The sequence below is a fragment of the Astatotilapia calliptera genome, chromosome 16, assembly GCF_964374335.1.
Source record: "Astatotilapia calliptera chromosome 16, fAstCal68.1, whole genome shotgun sequence".
Classification (NCBI taxonomy): Eukaryota; Metazoa; Chordata; class Actinopteri; order Cichliformes; family Cichlidae; genus Astatotilapia; species Astatotilapia calliptera.
This window is the reverse complement of record NC_137437.1, coordinates 14,133,263-14,158,589: the sequence shown is the minus strand read 5'-3', so window position 1 is coordinate 14,158,589 and position 25,327 is coordinate 14,133,263. Positions and strand designations below refer to the sequence as shown.

The following is a 25,327-nucleotide window of genomic DNA, read 5'->3' as shown; positions in this document are numbered from 1 at the left end:
TGTTGATGATACCAAATCACATGACCACACCAGACAAGAATATGGGGCGCCGTTTGTAAACTGAAACACGCTGAAATTAATGGCAATTTTTCCACATTTAGCTAAAAACCTTTCTAAAACATGTTTTTTGAGTCATGTTTTTTTTTTTTTACAATATTTACCTAAATATTTGTAACCTTTATATTTAAAACACAGTTTTAGCAGTTCAATCTAAGTATTACTCAATTATTAAAAAGCTGTAGTGCTCAGGTGAGGACACACGATGGCGTAAGAGGGCGCGTCAAACTACTTTTTAAAGCGCAGAAGAAGAAGCGGCATCCGGGGGCGTTTTGTCCGCTGACAGTCCGCCATGCTCAGTCTTCTGCAGCACTGTGGTCGCAACTTACTGACAGCTAGGACCCTCCAGACCGTGAGCAGCAGTTATTATTCAGCGCAGATGGGCAAACGCGTGGCTGTGGTGCTGGCGGGCTGCGGCGTCTATGACGGCAGCGAGATCCACGAGGCCTCCGCTGTTTTGGTCCATCTGAGCAGAGGGGGTGCGACTGTAAGTGTGACACGCTGATTTTATCTGCCGCTGCCCCTGGAGGGAACACATCAGAAATGTTCATTAGCTTCCAGTTTGTCCGCTTCCACTTCTCCGTGCTGGGCAGTTTCTACGATTTTTGCACTTTTTATTTGCAGTCCGACCCGTGAGCGTCCTTTGACCTCTACCTGTTAACCAGACTGCGCACAGTGACACGAACAGCCTTGCAGAATGTTTTGTGCAAACTGCTGAATAATAAACGACTGAAATGCACCGAAGTATTTAAAGTTCCTTAACCTCAACAGTTATCTGCCCCCAAGAAAAAAAACACCCAACTCTTAGTAAAGCTTATCTGGTCCGCCATGTTTATTTATTTATTTTTTGCCAGTAAGTATGGTGTGCTATTATTTGTGTAGTAAATGTTTCAAGCTGTGTTGGGTCTTTTAGAGTAATTGCTGAGGGAAAATGCTGCACTCTGCTGAACAAACTGTGTCCTGACATAACAAGATTTTTGCTGCTGACACCATCATTTTCTCCATTATTCCCAGAGAAATTAAGTTTTCATATTTGACAAATGCACCAGTACTGATATATGTTTTATAGCTGATAACAGCCTTCACTGGTTAAGCAGGAAGGATGCCACATCTGAGTTTAATTGGTTGTTTCTTATAAGGCAACTCTTTCATGCATTGAAACACTTTCTTCCCTCGTGTGTTAGGACTTCTGTTTAGTAATACTAAGTGGTTACAACTATTAATATCACTATATTATTGTTATTACTACTTTGATTGGTGTTAGAGAATTTCTCAATTATGCAACATGTCTTATTACTGCACATTACAAGTTGCTACCTTGTTACAAATTGCACTCCTTAGAGTCCATACCTCATATTTACCCTACATATTTAAGGACCTAGCTAACCCCTCACAACAACAATGGTAGATAAATGTTTAAAAACAGAGCTGCCTTCATCCCGTGAAAGATTTCTCTTTTTTCCTCAAGGACAGAAATGACAGTTGGGACTGGAAATTTTCTCAAATTCGTCTTACAAAGTTTCATTTTTCAGGAATTAACATGGAATGACCCAGACACATGTCTCAAGCTTACAAGAGTAGTCATCAGTCAAAGGTCCACTATGAGTCAGGGAAAGTGTTGCGAAATGCAGATATTCTTAGGTTTTGAAATGCTGCTCTGACAGAAGTTCTGTTGAGTTAGCTTCAAGAATTGTGATGTTAACAATCATTATTAGTTGCCTGGTGTGCTTTTTTTTTTGTTTTTTTTGTTTTTGAACTCGTCTCTGCTGCTTTTATCACCTCCAGGTGAACATGTTCGCACCCAATATTGACCAGATGCATGTGGTAGATCACCTGAAAGGTGCGCCTTCTCAGGAAAAGAGGAATGTGCTGGTGGAGAGCGCAAGGCTGGCCCGTGGAAACATCCAGGATCTGTCTAAGCTCAGCGTGAAAGAGCACGAGGCTGTTATTTTCCCAGGTTTGTGTTCATATGTATTTCGCTGGTACAATCGAAGCCTACAGAAAAAAGATGTTGGGAAGGTCTGAGTAAGGTCGAAACTGAAGTTTGTATTTCTGGCTTATGTACATCCAGACATTAATCACACCTCTTCCTCATTTTTGGTGTTTTACAGGCGGCTTTGGAGCTGCGAAGAATCTCTGTACGTGGGCAGTGCAGGGCAAGGACTGCTCTGTAAATGACGAGGTCAAGGCTGCTCTGCAGGCGTTCCACAGCGAAGGCAAACCCATCGGCCTCTGCTGCATCTCACCTGTGCTGGCTGCCAAAGTGATCCCTGGGTGCGAGGTCACCGTCGGCATCGAAAAGGACGACAAGTGAGAAATGCAACATGGACTTCCTTGTTTGCGTTCTAAGTTTGGACTTTTAAATGCTGCAATTGTTGTGTGCAAACTAGAGCAGGGCGATATGGCCAAAAATATTTATCACGATATATATTTGAAAATTTGCGATAACGATATAACCGACGATATAATTGATGCGAGACAAAATACAGCTCCACAACATTACTAGCGCAAAAAGACAACCTTCCATTTATTTTCACTTAAACAAGAAGCTGGTTTTAATGTACATTAAAGCTTTATAAAAATGTAACAGTGCAAATGCAAATTCCTTGCTGAAAGTTTAACCAAAAGGCATTTCCAGTAGAAATGGGCTGACATATCCTGAGCATAACCATGTATAATATCCACTGAAGTTAAAAAGAGGTGCTTTGCAACATTAAACTGCAGTGTGCAGTACGTATTTTTCGGACCATAAGGTGCACAGGATTATAAGGCACATTAAGCGAAACAAAGCAGTCAGATAAATCAAACTTGATTAAACTCATTCTTCTTGCTTCCTCCACTTCTGTACCATTGATTCATTAATGTTGAATTCTCTGGCACCTGCTCTATTCCCATGTTGTTGCAGTATATTAATGACTAACCTCGTATTGTGGATGGATTATCTCAGTTGTTCTCCTGACTGAAGTTTGGTCCGTTTACAGCATCCTGCCATGCGATTGCATTTGTCTCTAACCATGAAGAACCTTCACGTTAACTTTTATAAGTGGAAAAGTGTTAGTGTTCGTCCTCCAGCTTCACTGTTTATGTTATGCTAACATAGCTGTGTCGCTAGCGATCACGTAGCACATCATTATATACCAGCTAGCCCAACTTCAATAACCCTACAAACGTCACTGCTGTTTAGTTTCCTGTCTTCATTTATGTTGGAAGTGATAGCAGAGCTGTACGTTTGATTTTTTTTCAGAAATCTCTCAGTCAGAACATGCAATATCATGCTTAGGTAACTAGCGAAACTAGCGAGCTAACTTCCGCTAGCTTCCTGCTAACTTCTAACTCCGTTAAATGTAATAACTTTTGTTTTCATGGATGCCTGGAAGTTAAACTTTATAGTTACACCTGGTAAAGCAGCAATGCTGATCGTTTTATTAAAGATGAAAGAATTTAGACAGTTTTTAACTCTCAGTGATGCTGCAGTGTTGTTTGACCTGAAGCATACTGAGTTTAGGACCCAGATTACTCCCAGATTTAAGAGCATCTTAGTCCGACAAATATGACAATAACGACGGTCGCTTGCATGTTCTGCAAAAAAATGTGCTTTGTTGTGTATCTGACGGACAAACACCAAACCAGTTCCACATCACGGAAGTTGCACCATTTTTACAAACCAATTCTGGTTCATCTGTTTCACTCAACAATCGGCCATGTGCGTATGAAAACAAAGGCACTGCGCATGCGCGTTTTACTCCCATTCTATCGCGATATTTCATTTTCCTATCGTTGCCTAACATTATACCGGTATTACCCTGAACGGTATAATATGGCCCAGCCCTAGTGCAAACAGTTGTTTCCAGAGACTACCACGTGCTGGGCGTGGGCTTGTTTACAGCCAGTCTGCCTGTCCTGTTGCACAATTTCTTCCTGTTTCCATGACAAATTAATTTGATTACAGTGTTAGATTTTTAAAAAAGGACTTAGGAGAGGATCCGTCTTTGTCAGAGTGGTGGCTGACTGACACTTGGACCAATTGATCGGTTGACACATGTCAAAGCCAACAATCAGTTGAGATCATGATTTTGTTTACAGGCAAAATAATATTATAAAATTATTTTAAAAAATTAACAGAATAGAAGAAAAAATGTACCATGTAAACATTTAATCTGGCCGATGTCTTCTTGCAAGTGTGCTTTTACATAAATGTGGCTGATACCAGTAACCAATGCATGTTTCAGTAGATATCTGATTTGGATGCTAGTTATTTTTCCCCTTTGTGCTGGGTAAACAAAGGTCTTTCTTATAAAATATTGGCTGTTTTGAGTGATTTAGCTCTTCAACACACAGTCTTTGACCGTGTCTACATGCCTAAATGTTGCTGTAATGTGATTGGCAGATTAGATATTAGGTAGTTAATGAGTGAGACCCACTGGTGCACTGTGCAGGATGCTAAATATTTGATTGACAGGACAATCACTGGTGTGTTTGTGTAAATAGGAAGCAAAAACTGTTGGGTTCTTTCCATGTTAAGGTGGAAAGTCCCTCTGTAAATGCAGTTTGCAGGCATAATTGATGCATCTCCAAAACATATAAATAGAAATTTCCAGTTGTTAAAAGCAAAACCTCAAATGTTCCTAAGATGTTTGCAGAAATCTGCTTTGAGCAGCAAAACATTAAGTAGTGCCTCTTCTCCCCCACCTCTCAGGTATCCAGACACCGCTGACACTGCAGCGGCCATCAACCAGCTGGGCTGCAAGCACGTGAGCAAGGGCGTCGGCGAGAGCCACGTGGACGAAAAGAACAAGCTGGTCACCACCTGTGCCTTCATGTGCAACGCTCCGATCCACGAGATATTTGATGGAATCGGATCGATGGTCCAGGGCGTCCTGAAACTCGCCTGAGTGTAATCAGTAGAAGGTCGAAACAAGGAAAAGACTTTTGCAAGCTGTGCGGTAGATGTCTGCTGAGCTGGTTGCAGAATGGTGTTGAAGTGATTAAAAGCACTAAAAGATAATCTAGAGTAGCAGAACTGAGCTCCTTGTGAGCTGAATTTTTGAGTTTGCGTGTCAGTTTTACTGCTGCTGTCGTGGCTCCGCCCCACATCTGTCACATTTTAGAGAATCAGCTGCAGGTGAGGATAATGTTCTCAGAAACAAATAAATAAATAAACGAATACAAGAAAAAAGGTTCAGTTTATTTCTGACCACAGAAGAGAAAAAAGTATGTACAACATATTTACACGGTTATTATTTAATTCGTACTTTCTTGAAAAGAATACAAAGCTTCATATAAAGATATGTGTGTAATTACAAAATCCTCATTCTGTCCAGGTGCTCTTGATTACTTGTCATTCTCAGATATGAACCCAATATTGAGCAATCTGCCACCCTTTCAATGTTTCCTATAACATCAATGACCCCCTCCACTCCCTCTGTGCACAGCACAGACGAAGCATTCACACTGAACTTATCCACCAGGTGCTTCAGAGTCAGCGGCTTCCGCCAGTGGCCGTAGAAAGTGTCACATCTGGCTGTGTAGCTCGGCCCCTGGTGCGTCGCTATCTCGACCTCGCAGTACATCTTGTCAAAACTGGGCAGGTTATCTTCCGGCGTCTCCAAGCTGACTTTGCCCAGGAGCTCCTTCAGAGCGGATCGGCCGATTTGAGCGTCGCCGAAAGACGCCACGGTCACCTTGTTATCCAGCAGTGCGGTGCAGGCGTTGAACTGGAACGAGTGCCTGGCTTGGTGTTCTGTGGCAGGTAACGGGCAGTTAACGTACTTGGATGGAGGCACCCGAAGTGTGACATGCCGGATCTGGCTGAGGTCAAATTTGCCGACTGCGTTTTGGAGCTTTTCCCGGGCTGCTAGAGCTGCATCGACAACCCAGTGCATCCCGAGGTGAGCGGGGATGCGTTTGAATGCCACGTCCTGATCTTCCAGAATCCATTTATATGCTCTCACAGCAGAATCCGCCATAGCGGAGGGACTGTAGTCTTTGTAGTAAACACCAAGCCCTCTGTCCAAATCCAGTATGGCTGGATTTCCCTTCAGTCCTATCTGGGCCAGCCGAGCGGCCTCTAGGCCTCCCCGAGCAGCGTTTCCAATGTGGAGAGGTTTGGTCTGTGTGGCAGCGTTGGCTAAAGGCGCCCCAGCAGAGGAGGCTGCTATGGCAAGAGCATGAATGCACTGTTCAGGGGACAGACCGAGGAGCTTAGCCGAGGCTGCAGCGCTGCCCATCACTCCAACAACACTGGGAGGGTGGAATCTGAGAAGCAAAACAACAAGATTTACTCAAGCGTGACATAGTGATTCTGATTAACTGGAATCACTGCTTCATTAATCAAACAGTTCATATGTATTTTAATCATCAGTTTAGTCATTTTTAAAGGTTTTTGTGATTTCTCCTTATAAGGTATTTTCATGTGAGCACAAACCAGAATCCAGTCACCACATCCACCTCTGAAACCCAAAATGAAACCAAAACTGTTTTCTTGGCTTGACAGCACTAGGTACTGGTGAATCAAATGCTCTAGTCTTTCTAATCTAAATGAGCTGGAGAATAAATTTATTCCAGAGCTGAAAATATTTCCAAACTTGATACCTTTCAGGGATGTTGTAGGCTTCTTTGGAGAACCTCAACAGTCTGCCTTGAACTTCAATGCCAACATTGAAGGCTAGCAGGAGATCCAGACCAGAGGGCTGGCTGGGAAGTGTCTCTGCCAGGGCCAGCAGCGCAGGTAGGACAGCGCCCGAGGGATGAGTCGCAGGGTGCCAAGTGTCGTCAAAGTCCATGGAGTGAACCTAATAGACAGTCAGGCAAAGACGTGATCAGGGATCGAAGCAGAGCTGGATCATAATTCCTGTTTTCTGCAGATTTTTGCTTTTGTAGAAATCCAAACTTACAGCGATGCCATTAACAAATGCAGCGTAATGAGGAGGCAGAATTATATCTGATTGACCCCAAACGCTGCTCCTTTCCCGCGATGTGAACAACTGGAGGCACATTAATATGAGTATAAATGACATATCAAAAATAACTAGCAGCAGAAAGAAGATTCTAATCACAAACCGGACTATTAAAGAAGTGCAAGACTTGACTGGATAATCAGTCATCAACATGTTATGGAAAACAACTTAATAATTTGTCAAGATTGCAATCAGGGCACAAATGAAGCAGGACCGATCGTATGTAAAGGAAATCCACCGATGAGCAGAAGAGTATTTTAATTTCAGCTGCACAAACAACCTCTGATGAGCCCATATAAAGATTTTTATGTGATCACTGACAATAGATACAAAGTACTCATGTATTACTAGTTTCTGTGTAGAATTAAATGAGCATCTTCTACATCTACCCACATCATAAGCAAATATTTGTCAGCAGTTGTTTTTGCAGTTATAGGGTAAATGCAGTTCACTGTACCTGACTGTACTTCAGAGCCTTATTGAAGACAGCTGTTCTGGTTCCTAATAGTCCGACACCGAGGGTGTCCAGCATCATCCTTTTGCTCCTGTTAATCACACCATCTGTCAGCTGTGAGGTGTTGAGGGCATGGATCCCAGCTCCAAAGCTCTCTGTGATACCCTGAAAAACATTCCACGGGGCTAGTCAGTTCAAATCATGCAGACCTCCAGAGAAGGTGCAGCTTATTGTGGCTATAATCAAGTTAAGATGCTAAGCTATACTGCAGGTCACCAAAAGCCAAAAATACTTTCCAAAAGGTGCCTTTATTAAAGCTCATACAGCAACCAACAGTACCTTGCGAAGCATTGTTCAGTCTTCACAAGCTCTTCAAGTGACTAAACATCCAAGCATAGCTGGCTTTTATAATTACTCTGTCTGAGGGCTGGACTGCCAAATTTCCAAAGTGGCTAAAAACCCACTAGGATGAGAAGTGGGAACTTTCGCAATGACTCAATGCTGTCTTTTCATTTACTGGTTGCCAGTGCACTGGGGAGTCTGCACAATCTGCACACAACAAAATCTTGTGACAGCTGATTTTGAAATTGACAACATTTTCTGTGTTTTAGTAGGCACACATGATTCAATCACACGACTTAAAATAAAATGTTGCCCCTAAAACTGTAAGACTGCTAAACTCGATCCCACAGTAACTATATTCATCCTACATATGCAATTTTCTTCTGTCCAATTCAATCTCCTGCTCCTCTGGACACACACCCTTATGTACACTTTATAACTCACAATGTAAATAACTTGTGCAAGTGCACTGATCTACTGCTCAGACTCATCTTATCAGCCCTCAGATATATGCATTACATATACATAAACTCATGTTCAGTCCAAACATGCAATATGCTTATTCTTGTGTCCAATCTTACAATTCAATTCAATTTTATTTATACAGCGCCAAATCACAACAACAGCCACCTCAAGGCGCTTTATAATGTAAGGTAGACCCTACAATAATACATACAGGGAAAAACCCAACAATTGTGGGTTATATATTTATAGATGCATGTGTGTGTGTGTATATGCAGATATATACTGTATGTGAATATGTAGTTGTGCACATCCACACACATACACTAATTCAACTTTCATAATGGTGCCCAGTAATGGAAATTCATTGATGTGCAAGGGGAAGTTTATAAATGCAGAAATGAAATAGGTGAAAATCACGTGATAAAGAGTTTTTCATTTTCAGCCGCTGATTATTGAACCAAAAGCTGTGGCTTAAGTTTTATTGTTACCAGTCGCTCACAACTGCAAACCCCAAATCTCCATCTGGTCCAGTTTGCATATAAACGTGGGCTTATTAATGGTTATCACTGATTGTTATTTGTTTTCCGGGTAAACTCTGATGGTAAACCAAAGTCTTTGAAGAAATGAAAGTGAAACAAATTCATCCATTTCATGTAAAAATGAGGAAAACTTGGTTGTGTTTCTCTCTTTTCAAAAAGATTAGTTTACATGGAAGGGCTTAATTATGTAATTCCATAATGTGCTTCCTTTCCAGCTGCTCTTTTTGTATTATACAGATTAAGCTGATACACTATGTAACATTTTGCTCAGATTTGTGTAATTATGTCCAAGATAAAGCTGAATAAAACTTTCTACCTAACTAAATTAAAAAAAAAAGATACTGTGCTCTTAAAAACTGCAATAACATAAAAATCTATAAGAACAAGGCTTTGGTGGATCACTCTCCCTGAGACAGGAGGTCCACGTGACTGTGACTCTAATGCTCCGTGCTTTCACAAAATGGTGCAACTTTGAAACTTCCTAAATGTCACCCATGGCCAAAATATCCCACAACACACACTCAAGAAAATCACCACCAGCAATATCATAAAAGAAGCAAAGCAAATATTGCACTGGATGATTATTAAATGTGTTTCTGGCATATTTTTGCTTGTAAGTGACTTAATGAGAACTTTAGTTTGTAGACAGAAAGTCAGTCATTTCATTACTATAGTTTAAGTTTAAGATTTGTAATAAGTTAGGGGTTATATTAATGTTTTATGCATCTATCTTGCATGTCACATAGTGCAATGTGACTGATTTCTCATGTATATGGCAAGAATTTTAGACACTACTTCCTCTATTGTAGCTTAAATGTTTTTTTATAGTGTTTGCCCATGATTGATGTCTGGATTTGTGTTCACTGACTGCTCTGCCTTCATGTAATTCTTGGGACTGTGTAAACAGCCTGCCATGTCTGATTCTCCTAAGATGTTGAAATTGAATGTGCCTTGTGTTGTTTTATGTCTGGCCCCCGAGACTGGCTCAGGTTTAGTATAACATGCTCCTGCACAACAATAAGCTGGTTCTCTGCCTAGATTACACTAGAATTACAGTTATCACTCCTTCTGTTTGGTTTTTCTCATTTTCTCATTTTGTTTAGAAAGTATACTTAGGTATCACAGGTTTGAATTTATTCTTTTAAAAAGGTTTTACTCAATTAATAAATTATACCCATCAGAACCTTTTATCTGTGACTCAACCCTCCCCACCTGGATCATTCATGTTACGTTCTTCCCCCTTCGGCTTGGGCTGCTCGGGTCATAGCACCACTTTAGAACCACTTTGTGAAAGAATAAAGTATGAAGTGGGATAGTAGTAGACCTGCATTGAAGGAATATGATGCAGTGCTGAAAACACTGATTAAGAACTGTTGTTTGAAACGACTAATTACAGTAATTCTTTCCTTCTTTAAATGGCTGTTAGAGAGCTCTCTCTCTCTCTCTCTCTCTCTCTCTGTGTGTGTGTGTGTGTAAGTTACTAATTAGCATTTAGAATTAGGTTAGGATGGTTAGACCTTAAAATAAAAAAAAAAGCGATACAGTTTGTGTAATTTTGCTTCTGTACACCACCACAGTGGATTTTAAATCAGCATGTGATTACAGTGCAGACTTTCAGCTTAAATTAAAGTGGTGAAATAAAAGGACTGTATTAACTGTTTAGGAATTACAGCCATTTTTATACTTGGTTCCCCATTTCCAAAGGTTCAAAAGTGACTGGACATTTAAACATTAAACATTTAAACATTTTTCTTATTCGTCCACAACAAACTAAGACGTGGTGCTGATTTCAAGTGCTGACCTTTTTTGGGTATCTTGGAATGCTTGGTGTGAAGTAAATACAACTGAAGGAGGCCATTGTTAGGCTGAAAAATCAACCAATAACACAACAAAATAAGACAATAAAAAAGGAAGGCTCTAGTGAGCTCAGAAACGTGAAACAGCGTGGAACACAACAGAAGACAAAGGATGTGGATGACCACAGAATTCTTTCCCTGGTTAACAAAAACACCTTCAAAACATTTGGCCAAGTCAAGAACACTCTTGTGGAGATAGGCTTGTAGATTTCATGTAGGGATCGACTGCAAAAAATGTTCATCCAAGTGTTAACAAAGTTCCTTACATGTAAAATTATGCTAGCCTCTGAAAACAAATAACTGTGTATAAAAATGGCCATAATTTCTAAACACTTAATGTAACACTTTTGCGAAACCTCTTCAATTAAAGCTGAAAGTGTACACTTCAATCACATCTTAATTGTTAGATTTAAAATCCACTGTGATGAGATACAGTGACAAAACTCACTAACAAAATGTTATGGCCCTAACTGTAATTAATATGTGAGCATGCGCTGAATGCTGGCTGCATTTCCTTTGCAAATGCAATGGGTGTCACTATTTCCATATTTTCCAAACATCTTTTTAAGGGAATGACTTGGACCAGTTTCATAGTCTCTGGTTTGTGTGTGATCCTAATGGATTTGCATTCATTTGGAGAGAAAAAAAAACACCCACACATGCTGTAATTTTATCACATCGGTATTTGCGCTACAAGGTCAGGAGGAAGGTGACGTTTCTGGTGGATACATAGATTCTCTCTCTCTGTGGATGAGGAGGGAGAGCAGCATTGGCACTCTTCACAGTCATTCAATAGTTAAATGTTAATTCAGCAGTCACCTCCCGGTACGCACGCACGCAGTAAGCCCAAGCTTCATAAACGAGCTGCTGCCGCTGTGGTGTCTCAGTGTTTCCACTGATTCCACATCAGTGAAGCAGCTCAGAGAAGATGGCACTGGCGGACACAGAGCGCGGAGTGTCCAGCTGCGGGGATTCGGGCGCCCAGTTTTCCGAGATCATCGAGCTGAATGTCGGCGGACAGGTTTATGTCACCAGACACAAAACTCTGATCGCCGTCCCAGACTCACTCTTGTGGAACATGTTCAGCAAGAAGTCACCAAAGGAGTTGGCGAGAGACAGCAAAGGGCGCTTCTTCTTGGACAGGGATGGGTTCTTGTTCCGCTACATCCTCGACTATCTCCGAGACCTCAACTTGGTCCTCCCGGACTACTTCCCCGAGAAAAGTCGGCTGCAGAGAGAGGCTGACTTTTTCCAGCTTCGGGACCTCGCAAAACGCCTCAATCCCCGGGTGAGTAAAGAGAATTCAATCAGCGAGGAGATCAGCCAGAGCGACACAGAAGACGGCGGGCAGCAGTGCGGCTCCTCCGGCGGCTTGGAGACTTTACGCACCATGTCTGTCAGCGGAGCCATGCGCTCCCCGTCTCTGGACTCTAGAAAGTCCGGCTACATCACGATAGGATACCGCGGCTCGTACACTATTGGCAGAGACATCCAAACCGATGCCAAGTTCAGGAGAGTGGCGCGCATCACAGTTTGCGGTAAGACCTCTCTGGCCAAAGAAGTGTTTGGGGACACGCTGAATGAGAGCAGAGACCCGGACAGGCCCCCTGAGAGATACACATCCCGGTACTATCTCAAGTATAATTTTCTAGAGCAGGCATTTGACAAGCTGACAGAAGCGGGATTCCACATGGTGGCCTGCAGCTCCACAGGCACCTGTGCCTACACCAGCAACGATCCCAATGAAGACAAAATTTGGACAAGCTACACTGAATACGTTTTCTGTCGGGAATAACCAACACCATTCGCGCCACATCCGTGTAAATATACCTACATTTCACACCACAGAGGAATGTCTTCGAAGAGTAGTGCAGTTTCTGTGCTGATTGGTGACTTTTGTTAAGGAGTGACTGTACCATATTGCTCCATTATTGCCAGAAATTAGACACAAAATGCTCCCTCATCCCCCAACAAATTATTTTACACACAAGACTTTGTTAAGATGGGCTGAAAAGATGAAGCTGTTCTGAGGTTCAAAGTGAGCAAAACTCAAAGCACTGCAAACATCATCTCCATCTCATAGAACTGCATGTCAATGTTTCAGTCATGTCTGACTCAGTGCTGTGTGAATTGAGTGGCATCCAGGAACAGACCAGCAGCAATTAGTATTCAGTGTCATTGTGACTTCTAGGCTTGCTCGAGCACTTGTTTGGCCAAGTTTTGTATTATCTAATAGGCTCTTATAGCAGTTCTATCACTGACACGATTGTACTTGTATGTGAAGTGTTGGTAGAGTTGTATTTGTTATAAACTTACTCATTACAAATAAAGTCTTCTAACTCTGTTATTCTCAGCCATTTGCCAGTCATCCTACCTTCCTTTTAATGTCTGCACAAAGATTACACAACAACAAAAATAGTGGCATTCACCTCTCTCCAACCTTTTAAACCATCCTCAGTGGGGGAATCAAAGAGTCAGCCTCAAAGAGAGATGCCCTACACAGAAATCTCACTCCGTCATGGCAGTGGAGCCGCCAGCTCGACAAAATTTGTCACACAGTTTTAACCCAGAAGCGACGTGTTACAGAGTAGTGTCTCTGCTTGTCATTGCACTCACGCATGACTTACAAAATCCTGACTCTGAACTTTCCTTGCCTCCCACTTATTGTATCACATTTGCAAACTTCCCTTATAAGGTGCTATGTGCTTCCCAGTAACCTTTGCCCTGTTATACCCCCCCCCCCCCCCAAAAAAAAAACAAAAACAAAAAACCAACAAACAAGCTCCACATCTGAAGAGACAAGCCTTTAAATATTGCAGGAGCATCCTTTTTTCCCTCCTACCTATCCATTTTGGTACACAATTTCATTAGCATGCAGCGTGGATGCAAATAGTGCAGCTGTGCACACATGATGTCATTATCATTTCAAGTGTAAATAATGAAAGGGTCCAGCTGCACACAAATAGGAGGGTTCAGTCCGCCAGGGACTGTGGATGAATGGAGATTCGATTGGTGTACCTCGGCTGTGGGGGACGGATTTTTTTTTGACTGGCCAGCGTACAGCCAGTCCTGGATTATACGTTTCATTCAAAACAGACATGTAAAAAAAAGTCCCCACATTCAAGGCCACGGGTGGGATTATAGGAAATCGGGGGCTTACAGAGTCACAGTCTCTGTAGGGGTCCGGGACATCCACCCAAAGGGAACATCTTTGCTAAATGCATCACTCTGCTTCAATTTGGTTCAAGAATGTTGGAGAAAGGTTCTTTTCATGAGGTTGACAATTTAGACATTACTGTTTGTATATAAATGGTTCATAATAAATGCACTCTTAAAGATAATTATGCAGACAGGCTTTTCCATTTATGTAATTTTGTCTTTTCCTGTGTGACATTTAGATGTGTCACATCAGGAAAGGAACAGGTGACAAAAACAAAAGATGGCTCATGCAGGCTTTCTCTTGTGGCTCGCTGAGATACTGAACCAAGAGGTCATTTTTGTTATTAGCAATATCTCAACCTTTCCTACCGTAAGATATCTTGAGCACTTTTACTAAGTTAGCTTTACCTTTGCATGCACACCGGCTCACAGCTAAATTGGAAATGTTTGCGAATAAGCATGTGCATCCACCCCCAGAGTCTAAAAATACACTCCAGATATAACAAAGTGACACCGACTTAAATTCAGACCTGGCAAGTTAATCTGAAAAGAACAAATTCATTAAAAGAGAAGAAAAGATGGTGATATTATCAGAGCTCATAAGCAATGTTTATAGTGATGTTTGCTTGGCTGATACCAGTTTAGCTGCCCTATATTGTATGTCTCCTAAGTTAAGCCTGAGAGCCAAGTGATAGATACTTTACTTTGAACCATTTGTTATGAGTTATTCAACAAAGAAATCAGTGTAAATTAGGGAGAAATGATGCTGCACTCACACAGAGGACAAAGACATTAGGGAAAAATAAAGTCTCTCTTCCTAGGCTCAGTTAAGAAAAGAAAAAAGAAAGGAAAAATATGTGTGTGTTTGGGTGTGTGGAGCCAGAACGGAAACCGAGTCAGAAAAGAGCCATTAGCCCAGCGGAGACTAGTGAAGAAACGCTTCCATTTCAATTAATATTGTACAATCCTGTTCAGAAGGATAACTTTTCACATGTTATCACCCTTGAGAGGAAATTATGCCAGACCAGGAGTTTTTGAGGAGCAGTGTCCTACAGAACACGATAGCAGCTTTGCAACCCAGGCTCATTTTTAAGCGTAACGCTATCCATACTGCATGAAATCCAATCATATCTGTTGATTATTTACAGCTGGATGAACAGACGAGGGACGAGGCAGCCCGAATGAATGTGTGACATACCACAGCAATAACAGCTGCAGTTACTGGGACAAATTTTCACACACAATGTTATATAACTTACTACTGTGACTAAGATATTGTTACACAGCTGCATAAATGTAAATTATTTGGCTAAAAAAAGAATCATTTTTGTTTTAAATGATTTAGTTCCATCCTGGAATACAAAGAAGTCTTGGAAATCTTGGATGAAATGGTCAGGGCACACGAAAGATGTCTCATAAGATATGACCGCATTATCTGATACTAGTTATAAACATTCATGTGCTTTGAATTTGAATAAAGCTCACGCGGACCCTCGCACGGGTGAGTTCTGACTAATAAACAAATCTGGGAAAAGAGGTCAAGAGCTTATATTGAATTTCTTTCATGTTGTTTTTTCTCATTTTTTCTGGGAAGTTGAAACACACCACGCTAATAACTGCTCTGAAGTTGGGAAACACCCTGGATCAGTCAGCCATTCGTCATGGAGCTCTGCATAAAAACAATGATGGATTCACACCCACATTTACACACGGTGCAGCGCGAGCAATTTAGAGACTCCACAACACTTGCATGCCCAGGGGCCGTGGGTGGAAACCCACTCGGACATGTGCGGCAAACGATGTTATTCACTGCTACGCCAATCATTCAAGCTGTTGCAGCACGTGCACACCCAGCCCCACTCTGCACTTTGATACATTTTAGACAGAGAGCATAATTTTGCAATTCCCGAGAGAGGGCTCTTAGCTGCAATTTGAATTAAATGATAAGAAATCACAAAAGAGAGTCTTTTAGGACAGTTTTCACTAGTCTCCACTGTAATACAATACCCTATGCTGCTTTAGATTCTGGTAATGCTTCATTCAGGCTAGAGACAAAGTCATTTTAGTATTTTGTTACAAATTTTTAAAGGGTCATTATTAAACACAGAAGTCAGAAATCTAAAAGCGTTGCTCTGACTGTACTTTTCTTATTAACTCTAAATACATGAGAGAAAAGTGAAGAAACAACAGAAGGGGATGAAGACAATGATTCTACTTGGTGCTGCACTGGGGCAATAAATAAAGGCATGATGAGAACAATATGCAGTACTGTATGATGTATGAGATGGTAAACATGAATGACAGATACTGAGGAGGACACGTCCCATGAATGTGCTACCTTTCAGCGATGTCAAAATGAAATAAATGGGCCTTCAGGTTTTTCCCTGTGAGTGATGAGTGGATAACAGAGAACGAAGAAGGAAGGTCAGAGATTGAGTCAGGTGGCAGGTCAGCCACAGAGATATATGACTTTGGACTGTCAGAGATCATTAGTGCTCTTTCCTTTCTAACACACTTTCTTGTTATATTTGCTGTTCTCTCTCCGTTCAGCTTCCTGATATGAACCTCAGCAGATTGCTTGCATCTCCCCGGGACGCCTCCTCAATCGCTTTAGATCAAAGTCGGTTTCATTAGCACATCACAAACCTAACTCTGGACAACGGGCTTCATTATTCTAATTCAGCAAAACATTTTAAACTTGACTTCACAACGGGGGGATACGGATCCGTCGGGGCTCACAGGAGGATAGCGCTCCCTGCTATGTGAAATCATAACAGTGTAGCGTTTCACAAGGCTTTTGGAGAACTCAAGAGAAAGGGAAAAATCTACAAGTGAGTGCAGAAATAAATGATTAATTAAAAGCACTAGCAGCTTTCTTTTTTAACCAGAGCTTCTGAAGTCCACTTAAATGCTGCAGTGCTTTTTTTCTGCAGTGAAAGAAGAAGCTTTTTTCTTCCCATAAAAATGAAACATTTAATTTTGCTCAGTGTCTTTTCTACTGAGCACAAACAGAAAATAGAGGCATTCAAAATCTGCATGAGTAACAAAATAGAAATCTAAATGCGTGCGTCTACTTGTTTACATAGACACTCACAGTCAAGGCTCTTTTCTTCCTTGCAATTTTGTATTCATTGGACAGCTGAGGCTGACAGGAAATGAGGAGAGGGAGAGGAGATACGAGTCCTAACAAAGGTCCTTGGTTAAATCTGACAGGGAATATTGTAGTTATCTGACGGGCAGCTCAAACACCTGGTCACCATGCCCTGCAAATACAGTAATGGATACATAAAAGTCAGTCCAACCTTATTCAGTTAATGACTGAATAAAGAAAAAGAATGCTCGGGAGGAATGATCCAACTTTAATCTACCTTTTAGTCACAGAATACGATGTGATTGGGCATGAATTATTTTGCTAATTTGGTTTAATTACATTACACTGGCCTAATTCAATTACCATTTGGACCCACTTGTTTGATAGCAAATTAATTGAATCTGCAATTATTTGAATACATAACAGGTCAGATGATTTGTGATGGTAAAGGTCGTACTAGGATCAGTTCAGCATAAGGCGACCAACATCAACTGACAAGTACAGCCTCTTCCAAAAAACTGCAAGCAGAGTGCTGTAAAATATTTGAGCTTTATGAAACACAAAAAAACGTCATTCTATGGGGCCATAGCTAAAGGATTGAATGCCATAGTAGCGAATGACTCATTGGTGGGATCTTTTTTGCCATCATGAGAACAACAGTAGCAAAAATTATAAAACCATAAAGGCAGTAATATTAGATTACTGAGAGCAATATGGATTATTTATTTGTTCCACATGCGTACTTGTGTTCATAGGCACTAAATACCCAAATTACAAACTGAAAACTAACTAATGCTAACCTTGAAACAAAGCACCTGCTGCTGGAGCCACTGCTGTCGTTGTTACAACCAAAGCAACTCACTTCACATCTCTACGGAGCCCCGCAGGGGACATGGGAGAAAAAAAAATTAAGACGGACTTTTGCGAGATCTCGCAAAACTATCTCGGGATCTCGCAAAAGTTTTGCGAGATCTCGCAAAACAAACTCGGGATCTCGCAAAACAAACTCGGGAAAAGTTTTTCGCAACTTTTGTTTTAGCCGCAAAAGTTTTAGCTGCATTCTTCCCGTTAGCTCGAGACCCACTACAGCCGGGAGGAACACCGCTTTCCCGGCACATCGTGCCTCGACCTCCCGGTCGGCTTCGAGCCGGCGTCCGAAGAATGCGGCTAAAAGTTTTGCAAGATCTCGCAAAACTTTTGCGAGATCCGGAGTTTGTTTTGCGAGATCTCGCAAAAGTCCGTCTTAATTTTTTTTTCTCCCATGTCCCCTGCGGGGCTCCGTATCATGTCTCTGGCAGCGCACTGTGAAGAATTCCTAATGTCTTATTTCAGCTCTTTTTAGAGCAGTCTTATTTCAGCTCTTTTTAGATTTCTGATCATTTATCAGCAGTCTTCAGACTAATATAATGTGTCCCAATCACCTGAGCGGAGATGTTGCGCCGTTCATTCGCTTGGCCATTAAACCTCCCACCTTTCACCGCAGCTGAGTTCTTTTGAAAATTACAGTCATCAAATAGAAATGCTTTTTCCACAGCTGCTGTGCACTTCTGTAAAATCTTTCTTACTTACCGGGGACCGCTCGTCTCACGGTGAAGCCTTTCATTCCAGTTTTCTCTGCATTCCTACGGTTATTAAAATCAGATGCCCTTTTAAACTGGCTATGCCGAGTATAAGTGTGGCCCAGATGAAAGACGAGCAATATGAAAGCTTCACTGTGATATTTTTGATTGTGGTGACAAAACATGTAACCAGTAGTTATCTGTAAGAGCAGCTTACAGCTGGGCGTTTTAATGGTCTTGCAACCAAAGAGTACACAGGACAAAATTCTCGCCGTGGCAGAAATTTAGGATGATGACCTCACAATGTGGCATTATGGTGGTTAGTAAGAAGAAGACTGTGTTCAATTAAACCCAGAGTGTTTCCTTGCCTGCATGGGTTTTTCCCAGGTTGTTCTAGATTCCTCCCAGAGTTTAAAGACATGCACATTAGGTTAAGAGGTGATTCTTCATGAACTGTTTGGTCTGTTTGTCTGTTTCTCTGCGATTGACTGGTGACTTATTTAAGGTGCATCCTGTGACAACTGGGACAGACTCCAGTCCTCTGAGCAGGAAAAACAGTTACGTAAATGAATAGTAACTCAAGTGACTATTTCTGTTTTAATGTTTTGAGAACAAGCAGAAAGCCGTGTCACATCTGCATTTTCATCTGTGTCTGTCCTATGTCTTTAAGGTGTCCAGGTGACAACCTGTGTATAGATTTTATTACCGTCCATGTCACTCTGGCTAGAATCGATCACAAGTCAAGAACGAGATTTGTTTAACATGTGCTAGAAAAAACAAAAAAATGTTTCAAACTAATCTGCATGGACGTTCTATTAAACCAAAAGGACCTGAAGGACAATGTCATCTGCGACTTTCAAAAAGGAAAAGAATATGGCAAAAACCCCACATCCTGCATTGCCTTACTCTCCAGAAGATATCTGGCTAAATGCACTCAGGTTATCTTAACCAGTGGTTTGACTGATTACCCTATGTCTAATAACATACCAGTATGATGGCACAGGGCACACATTTTCTTTTCATATTGCAGTTGTTATTTTGTCAAAGAACAAAAAAAAAGTAGTGCATGTTTTTTTTGGTCTAAACCCACATTGCCTAATGTAAGTGACTGTGAGTCTATATCTGTGCCATCACAGCCCACTGATTTCTTGCCCTTAAATGATTATTCCACATCAATAATTATCCTTCTCATCTCCACATCTTATAAGAGTTCATTACATTTTTCTATTTGGCATCCAGGAAAGTCCTCCCCTTCAGTCGCTGCAGTTTCTCTGGCCAAACCAGGACCAACACTGACAAGGAATTCATTAAAACAATTTTCAATATCTTTTGTTTTGTATCAGGAAATTATTGGGAAAGTATAGTTTTTTTTTGTCTTGCATGAATTTTGTTAGATTCGCTGTAGTAAGCCATTTCACAATTTCTCACCATGTTAGTTGGTTTGTTGTTATATTTCTTACAAGATCGCTCTGCTTTTTTTTCTATTCTTCAGTTTTTTTCTTACATGCATTTTTGAGTGCCTTAGTCAGTCATGGTTTCTTAACAGAGTTGTATTTTATTGTTTTTCCTCACCCGTGGATAGCCTCTGTTACAGTGTTATTATATGCAAAAAGCTTCTGTGTGCTTCATACAGAATATATATCATCTACATCTACATTTTACTCCAATCATACCATCTTCATCAATGTATTTTGTTTTGAATTTTATTTTTATTTACTTGTTCAAAAATCTATCTATCTATCTATCTATCTATCTATCTATCTATCTATCTATCTATCTATCTATCTATCTATCTATCTATCTATCTATCTATCTATCTATCTATCTATCTATCTATCTATCTATCTATCTATCGATCGATCGTCTCTTGAAATGATCCGATCAGTGCAACACTGGAACAGATCCAAATAAAAGACATGGAGGTTAATAGGCCAAACAAAATGTTTATGATGCAAAGAAATAATAGTAATAAAAAATGTTGACCTGAAAGACCCAAACGCTTGCTTGAATGATTATGTTTCTGGTGTTATCATATCTCCACTCAGGAGAGTGCAGCAGGAGACACAGTGGAGGAATTGCAGCCACATCTCATAGTCGACGATTCATTAGCTGTTACCATCTTGCAGTCATGTTGCACAGAAAAGCACACAATACACTTGCAAGAGTGCTGAAATCTTAATCTATATGCACCTTTAAGCAAGTAAGGTGTCTGCTCAGTTGTAGAAGCTTTTTATATTTCAAAATAAAACCTCAATAATAATAAAGACACATTACTCACTTCTATCAGGATCATTGAATGCTTTAGAAAAAGCTAGCTTGTAGACCTTGAGTTAATCTTTTTAATCAAACTACACCAAATTCAAAAGCGGAAGTTCAACATTGAAATATTAAATCACCAGACATTTTTTGTTTTTTTGTTTTTTTGCACAGTGAAGCATGATATACTATATATTTTTATATTTTCAACTCTCTGTTTATATTTTGTATTTTTTGATGTATAGAAATTTCAAATAATGCATGTTTACACAGTTTTTTCTCTTTCCTAACTGTATCAGGGTAGAATCCCCAATGATGCGGTTACGTCTGCACGAATGTGGTATCCGCATGAACTCGGAGGACAGGCTTTTGGAGTCGTTGGTCTAGTTTCACGTTTTCCACATCTGGCTTGGTTTTGAGAGGAAGCAATTTTGTGTACAGGAGACAGAATTACAGGGTGCAGAGGCATAAATAAAAAAAGCCAAAGTATCAAGTCAGTGCTTATGTCTGAGCTTAGAAATAGCCACGATGGACAGAAATGGAAGGAAAGAGGTGTAAATCACATTCACAAGTGGCATTATGGAAGAAGTCAAGCAACAGCTCTATGTGTATGTTGTTGCATCATGGTCTTACCGAGGAAAAGGCAACAACGTCTTTCACAGATTTTTCACTGACTACACTGAGCCTTTTACTGTTAGTTTCAAATCCATTTGAACAATAGTTTTAGTCTACTTAGACATTTGGGTGATTCTGTGGCAGCAATAACTTAAATTACAAGCCTCTACAGAAACCACAGCATCCTGTGTTTCATTTACAGTCTACCCTTTAGCCATTAAAGTTAGCTTGTGAAACAGCATTCACTGAGAACTGCACTCTACTATGAAGTCACGTAAGTGGCTCACTCAAAATGAAAATTAGCGTCAGTCTTGCAGCTACTCAGTCAGTACCGCTAGCTAGCTAATGTAGCTTAGCATAAAAAATGGGACATAACCTGTTTAGCTCTAACTTCCTGGAGTGCTGAGGAATGGCTCTGGATATAAATTGTCCTTAAGCTTTGTTTTTGGTGTCAAGTACATAAGATAAAACATCTTAATCTGTGCCCTTTAATAGTGCTAGCATACTGCTATTAGTAGGTTAAATAGCAAAGCATTGTCAAAATTTACACTGAAGAGAGAGTGTAAATTTTGGTTACAAAAATGGTTAACAAGTTAACAAGTAAGTATTAAGCAGGCTGGTGAACATGTTTCCTATGAGATTGATTGGTTGGTTGATTGATTGATTGATTGATTGGTAATTTTAGACCCCATTCCCAGCCCCATGTAAGCTAGTTTAATTTTTAAGAGACTTTTGATGTCATGTGTTAATAACACTGACGTCAATTTGTTGTTCTTGGTCAGAATAATTGTGCACTGTGTGAATGAGGCTTGTAGTGAAAAAGGGCTTTGCATTGCAGCAGTTGAAGAACAAAGAAGCTCGTCACTTCATCCATGTGGGGCTCTCGCCGTTGAATACTACAACGCATTTGTTCAAAGTATTTTTTAACAAACTGGTGCAAAGATAAAAATGCATGAACCCTCTGATGTTCTGTAGGGTGGTTAATGCAGAAAGTTTGGAGCCATGTCCAAATATTTTAGTTGTGATGCTGCCAAAGTCTTGCTAATGCTTTTCAAAGCATAACTGACTTTCAAAAACGAGTTTGGTTTTCATGGAAAAGGAGCACGTTATTATTACGTGATTAAGACCAGACCTTTTCTATGTTTTGTTTGAGTTTGCACATTTTTGTGGGGCAGAAGACCGAAGATAGAATTTCCTGCAGAAGCCAACTGATGCAGACTGATTATTTGCGGTCTGAAAAGACCATAGAGTGCAGCAATATGTCAAAAATAAGTTGAGGATATTATTTATTAATTTATTTTTTTTCCTTTTTTAAAGCTGAAAAACTGAACTTTCAGCTATGATTCACTTACAAACAAAAACCCGCAGTGATCAGCAGCCTAAAACTACTTAAATTACTGAGTTTCTGTATTCAAACCACACGTTCATGAGTGAATTCAAAGCTGCTGGAAAAATGCACATTTTTTGCCGTAGGTGTTTTTCTTTGCCTTTGCTTTCTCATCTATTCTCTTCTCTCTTTTCTATTTAAAATATATAACATGCAGAAGAACGTTGCGCAGCTAAACAAAGAAAATTGCATCAGTTTATTTCCTCCAACTCCCTGTAACATTATCTGGAATTCACACTAGTCAAGACTGAGAACAAAAATCTCCCGTTGTTGCTTGTTATTGCAAACAACAATAGACGAAAATGAAGAAACGTTAAAGGATATGAGTCTCAGGGCTACAAATCACAACAGCACTTTCAGAAGCTGATACAAACACTGAGACAGCTGCGGTGTTCAGATAAAAAGGAATACACGTCTGTATCTGTCATATCAGATTCAAAGCAAGAACTGATGGGGAAAAAAACAAAAAAAAGACATTCTGTACACACATTTCACAGGTGATTTCATCCCGCTTGCTTTGAGCTGTGTTGTGTTGCTCATCTGCACACTGGCTGTCTGACAATCCTCTATTTGTAGCGGGAGAATAAACATCGGAGGAGTTGATGGAAGCCCCTAAAGATATTATGTAACACACAGAAAATCAATACCAGGCAGCAGGGATACAGTACAGGTGGATTATCTTTCTTCTGGGTGGATTCCTATTAATTTATATATTAAAAACAAAATTTAAAAAATAAATAAAAACAGTTCTCTTTGAGGAGTTACACTCTGACAGGCAGCCAGTAGATAGTAGATTAACACGGGGGGATTGTTTTCAGCGTTGCAGAACTACACTATGAGCTGTGCTGAAAGTCTGTGGTGTTATATATGTGATCACAGCAGTGACTGCTTCCATGTTCAGAACCAAGCACAGTTAAGTGGTGATGGAGAGTGGAGTGCTATAGAAATACTTCCTTAGAAAGTGGTGAAAAAAAAAATCCAACATCTGCTTGACTCTTTTCTGACAGATGTCTGCCTCTTCTGCAGAACTTGTTTACAGGTTACAGCTTGATTAGATAACTAGGTCGAACTAGGCTCCTTTTCCTGAGACAACCTCGAATTTTCAAGTGCATTCATACATGCAGATACTGGTTAACATATACATGACTTTGCATCCGTCGCTGAGGATGCTGATGAAATGTCGGTGCTTAAAATTTAGCAAAGTTTCGCTTAAGCAGAGACACGAGCGTAGAAACTGTTTAACGTTACCAGCGCTGTTTGGTAGACATGCACAGAGATGCGTCTCTGTTTGACAGAAAATCCCAATCAAATGTTCTGCTTCTTCCTTGAGGCAAAGCTTAGAGTGGCTGTTCTGGCAAGCATCAATGGAGTTATTTTAATGTTAGAAAAACATCACACCAGAGATTTTATTTAAAAAAAAAAGGAATGTAACTGCTGCCACAATCCTTCAAAGGCATGTGGGCATGTACATCAGTTCCTATATGAAGATTCAGTAAATCTCTCTCTCTCTTCTCACAACCTTCAAACTCATTGGTTGAGGGATAAAGCAAAGTGAGAGACACAACCGACTTGCGAATGCCTGTAAATTAACACTGTGATTGGATAGGCTATGCAATATTTCCATCCACTAAGTGCAGTAATTAAGGAGAGATGCTGTATCAGTATCACAATATTAAAGAAAAAAAAAGATGCATTTGAAACGAGCGCATAATGAAATGGAAAATTCACAAATCTTTCTGTGTGTTCACTGTGAACAGATTTCATCGATGTGTGGCAAGTGCACATTTTTCTACATGTGTGGACTCTAGCATTGAAAATGATAATTGATCCTGTAAGACTTTTTGATTTTATTTATTTTTATTTGGTGGTATGTCAAAGATGGAATATTTTAGGTTAGTTGGAGTCAGATGGGCTGGTCTGTGTATTTGAGAAACTGCTGATCTATTGGGATTCTCCCACACAACCATCTGCGGGGTTTAGAGGGAATAGTCTGAAAAAAAGAAAATATGCAGGTTTCTGGGTCAAAATACCCTGTTGGTGTTAGAGGTCAGGGGAGAATAGTCAGACACGAGTATCAAGACGGCAACAGCAACTATAATAACCACTCGTTATGCAGAAGAGCATCTGTGGCCAAGCAACACGTCAAAGCTTGTGGTAGATGGGCTACAGCAGCAGAAGACCACACCACATGCCACTCCTGCCACTTAAGTACAGGAAACTACAGTTCTCATAGGCTCACCTAAATTGGACAATACAAGATTGGAAAAATGTTGTGTGGTTTGATGAGTCTTGATTTCTGATTATTGATCCAGGTGGTTGGATCAGAACTTGCTGTAAACAACTTGAAAGCATGGATCCATCCTGCTTTTATATCATGGGGTGTAAGAAAAAAATCATGGGATTTTTTTCTTGCACACTTAAGGACCCTTAAGCATCATTCGTTCACCGTGTACCCATCATCTGATTCCTGATTCTAGGAGGATAAAACACCATGCCAGAAAGCTAAAATCCTCTCAAACTGGTTTCTTGAACATGACAATAAGTTCACTGTACTCCGATAGCTCCACAGTCACCAGCTCATAATGTAGTCG

The 25,327-nt window shown here is 40.5% G+C and overlaps 3 protein-coding genes across 3 annotated transcripts; 2 read left to right on the top strand and 1 right to left on the bottom strand.

Moving 5' to 3' along the window:
* Position 1: 1 nt before the first annotated feature.
* LOC113008074 (glutamine amidotransferase-like class 1 domain-containing protein 3, mitochondrial) lies at positions 2–5,233 on the top strand. The gene is made up of 4 exons (XM_026145224.2): positions 2–544; positions 1,843–2,014; positions 2,169–2,367; positions 4,754–5,233. Exons 1-4 carry the CDS (start codon positions 350–352, stop codon positions 4,947–4,949), a joined length of 762 nt encoding a protein of 253 aa, XP_026001009.1. The 5' UTR covers positions 2–349; the 3' UTR covers positions 4,950–5,233.
* acod1 (aconitate decarboxylase 1) lies at positions 4,754–7,876 on the bottom strand. Its single transcript, XM_026145221.2, has 5 exons — positions 7,807–7,876; positions 7,471–7,632; positions 6,951–7,040; positions 6,649–6,848; positions 4,754–6,312 (listed from the first exon to the last, which is right to left on the bottom strand). Exons 1-5 carry the CDS (start codon positions 7,816–7,818, stop codon positions 5,355–5,357), a joined length of 1,422 nt encoding a protein of 473 aa, XP_026001006.1. The 5' UTR covers positions 7,819–7,876; the 3' UTR covers positions 4,754–5,354.
* Positions 7,877–11,332: 3,456 nt separating this feature from the next.
* kctd12.1 (potassium channel tetramerisation domain containing 12.1) lies at positions 11,333–13,022 on the top strand. Its single transcript, XM_026145223.2, has one exon. The coding sequence runs from the start codon at positions 11,598–11,600 to the stop codon at positions 12,462–12,464; it is 867 nt and encodes a 288-aa protein (XP_026001008.1). The 5' UTR covers positions 11,333–11,597; the 3' UTR covers positions 12,465–13,022.
* Positions 13,023–25,327: the final 12,305 nt, after the last annotated feature.